General features: G+C 63.4%; 1 protein-coding gene across 1 annotated transcript in view; it reads left to right on the top strand.

Annotated features, from left to right (window-relative positions):
• The window catches only part of ADAMTS13 (ADAM metallopeptidase with thrombospondin type 1 motif, 13), a 24959-nt gene extending 23149 nt beyond the window's left edge, over nt 1–1810 (top strand). Inside the window, 2 exon segments of the mRNA XM_014544224.1 lie at nt 717–956; nt 1610–1810. Coding sequence (XP_014399710.1) covers nt 717–956; nt 1610–1795 — 426 coding nt within the window. The 3' untranslated portion in view covers nt 1796–1810.
• Nucleotides 1811–2453: the final 643 nt, after the last annotated feature.

Below are 2453 nucleotides of genomic sequence, written 5' to 3'. Positions count from 1 at the left end.
ACCTCCCGCCTCAGGTGAGAAGAGGGACGCTAGAGGCTTCTTCCTTCCTGGAGACCTGAGGCTCCCCTGCCCCTCCATGCTCAGTGGCCCACGGTCGACTGTCTCCCTTCCCTCTCCCCGCTCCGCACTTCCAAGCCTCCCACATGCAGGGGCCTGCCCAGGGGAGGCCCAGGAGGCCCAGGGGAGGCCCAGGGGGCAGGCAGGTGGCGTCCGTCCTTGTGCCAGGCTCGATGTTCAGCACGTTGGCACGTGTGACTTTGCTGAGTCCTAAAACCCTCTGCCCAGTGTTTGCTCTCATCCCTCCACCTCAAAGAGGGGGGAGCTGGAGCTCAAGCGTGTAACGCCTTGGCCTAGGACAGTGGTCGGCAAACTGCGGCTCGCGAGCCACATGCGGCTCTTTGGCCCCTTGAGTGTGGCTCTTCCACAAAATACCGACTTCTGTGCATGGGCCACGAAGTTTCAATCGCACTGTACATGCGCCCCCGCACGTGGTATTTTGTGGAAGAGCCACACTCAAGGGGCCAAAGAGCCGCATGTGGCTCGGGAGCCGCAGTTTGCGGACCACTGGCCTAGGATCACACTGCGGGAGGTGGTGGAGGTGGGGTTCCCTGGGGGCTTCTGCCTGGGTCCTGGCCTTGGCCACAGCGCCACACTGTCCCCCTTGCTGCTCGCCAGCTGCGAGCGGCTCTGCCCCTGGCCCCGGCCCCTGGCAGTAGGGTCTTTCGGGGGCTCCTGCATCCTGGGCCACATCCCGCCATCCCCCGCTCTCCCCTGCAGAATGTGACACGCAGCTCTTTGGCCCCCGGGGTGAGATTGCCAGCCCACTGGTGAGTTCGGATGGGAGGAGCGTGGGGGGCTGCCGCATCTTCATCGACGTGGCTCCGGGGGCCCGTATCGCCATCCATGCCCTGGCCACTGACATGGGCACCGAGGGAGCTGATGCCAGCTACATCTCGGTGAGGCCACCATGAGGGCGACAGGAATGGCTGACTCTTGCTGTGGTCTGGACAGCTGTCCCTGGGGATGAGGACCGGGGTGCTGGGGTAGAGGACCCCCCGAGTCTACTTCAGACGAAAACCTTCAAAAATTAGTGCAGGAATGGGAGAAAAGAGCTTCTTCCACGTACTCACCAGCAAATGCTGATTGTGTCCCCACAAGAGAGAATAGAATAGACCTGTCCCGTGTGGACAGCCCTTTAACCCGGGCCTGAAGCATAATGTTAGAGCCGGAGACAACTTTGCCAGGAGAGGGGCACCACCTCCCCCATGGGGTGTGTGTGTTGGGAGAATTGTCCTCTGCCCGGTGTCAGCTCCTCTGGATGAGGCAGCCTGACGTGGAATAGAGCAGACCTGGCCCAGGTCCCAGCTCGGGCGCCCGGGCTGTGAGCCCCGGGGGAGTGGCCAGCTCAGGGGCCCTGGCTGTGAGCCGGGGAAGGGGCATGAGCTCTCTGAGCCTGCTTCCCGGGTGGGCTAACAGTGCCTTCCTCAGATGGCTGTTGGGTGAGGACTGAATGTGACCCTGAGCGTAGATCCTGGGGCAGTTAGGGCTCCACGAGTGCCGGCTGTTTTCATTTGTGACCTGCCCTTCGGGGCTGCCCCTCTCCTCCCAGATCCGGGACATCCACAGTCTAAAAACGACCACATTCCGCGGGCAGCAAGCGCTCTACTGGGAGTCGGAGGGCAGCCAGGCGGAGATGGAGTTTAGCCAGGGCTTCCTGGACACACATGCCCGCCTGCGGGGCCAGTACTGGACACTGCAGTCCAGAGCTCCCGCGCCCCGCACTGCCCCGCCCTAGCTGCCTCTCCCAGCACGACGGGTCCAGTGAGGGTGCTCCCTCCAGTTCCGGGGGGAGAGGAGGGGAGCTGACCTGTATGAGCTGCTGACTGCTTGGCCGGCCCCGGAGTGCTTCCCGATCTGAACTCCCTCCCCTCTTCAGTGTCGCCGTCAGCGCCTTCTCCAACGTGCACAACGTTAGGGGGCAGAAGGGGACACACTCTGGCATGGCAGCCCCAGCCGTTCAGGCACCAATTAAAAGGACGTGCGGTCTGACTGGCGTTTTCTTCACAAAACCTGTTCAGATCCGCTTGCAAGCCCGCCGCACAGCAGGCGGGGCCACGGTCGAGTTCCAGACACGTCCCTGACCTGGTCGAACCTCTCGCCACTCCTGACGGTGCTCCAGGGCGCGCGGTCACCACTGGGCGCTGACGCCGGCTCACCTGTCCGTTTTCCGCCAAGCCCCGCCCCTCGGCTAGCCCATTGGGCGGGTTTGTCCACCTGGGAGTCCTGCGCCGCCAAAACCAGCCCCTATGCTAATGAGCGCGAGCCCCTCGGGCCAACCTCTGCATCGCCCCGGAACTCCGCCCCCTATGCAAATAAGCACCAGTACGCCGGGCGCTACTCGCCTTGGACCTGCAAACCCCACCCCCTATGCTAATAAGGCCGCCTTCCCACAA

Source organism: Myotis brandtii, unplaced genomic scaffold (assembly GCF_000412655.1).
Source record: "Myotis brandtii unplaced genomic scaffold, ASM41265v1 scaffold357, whole genome shotgun sequence".
Classification (NCBI taxonomy): domain Eukaryota; kingdom Metazoa; phylum Chordata; class Mammalia; order Chiroptera; family Vespertilionidae; genus Myotis; species Myotis brandtii.
Note: the sequence above shows the minus strand (reverse complement) of the source record. Positions and strands in the feature narration are given on the sequence as shown.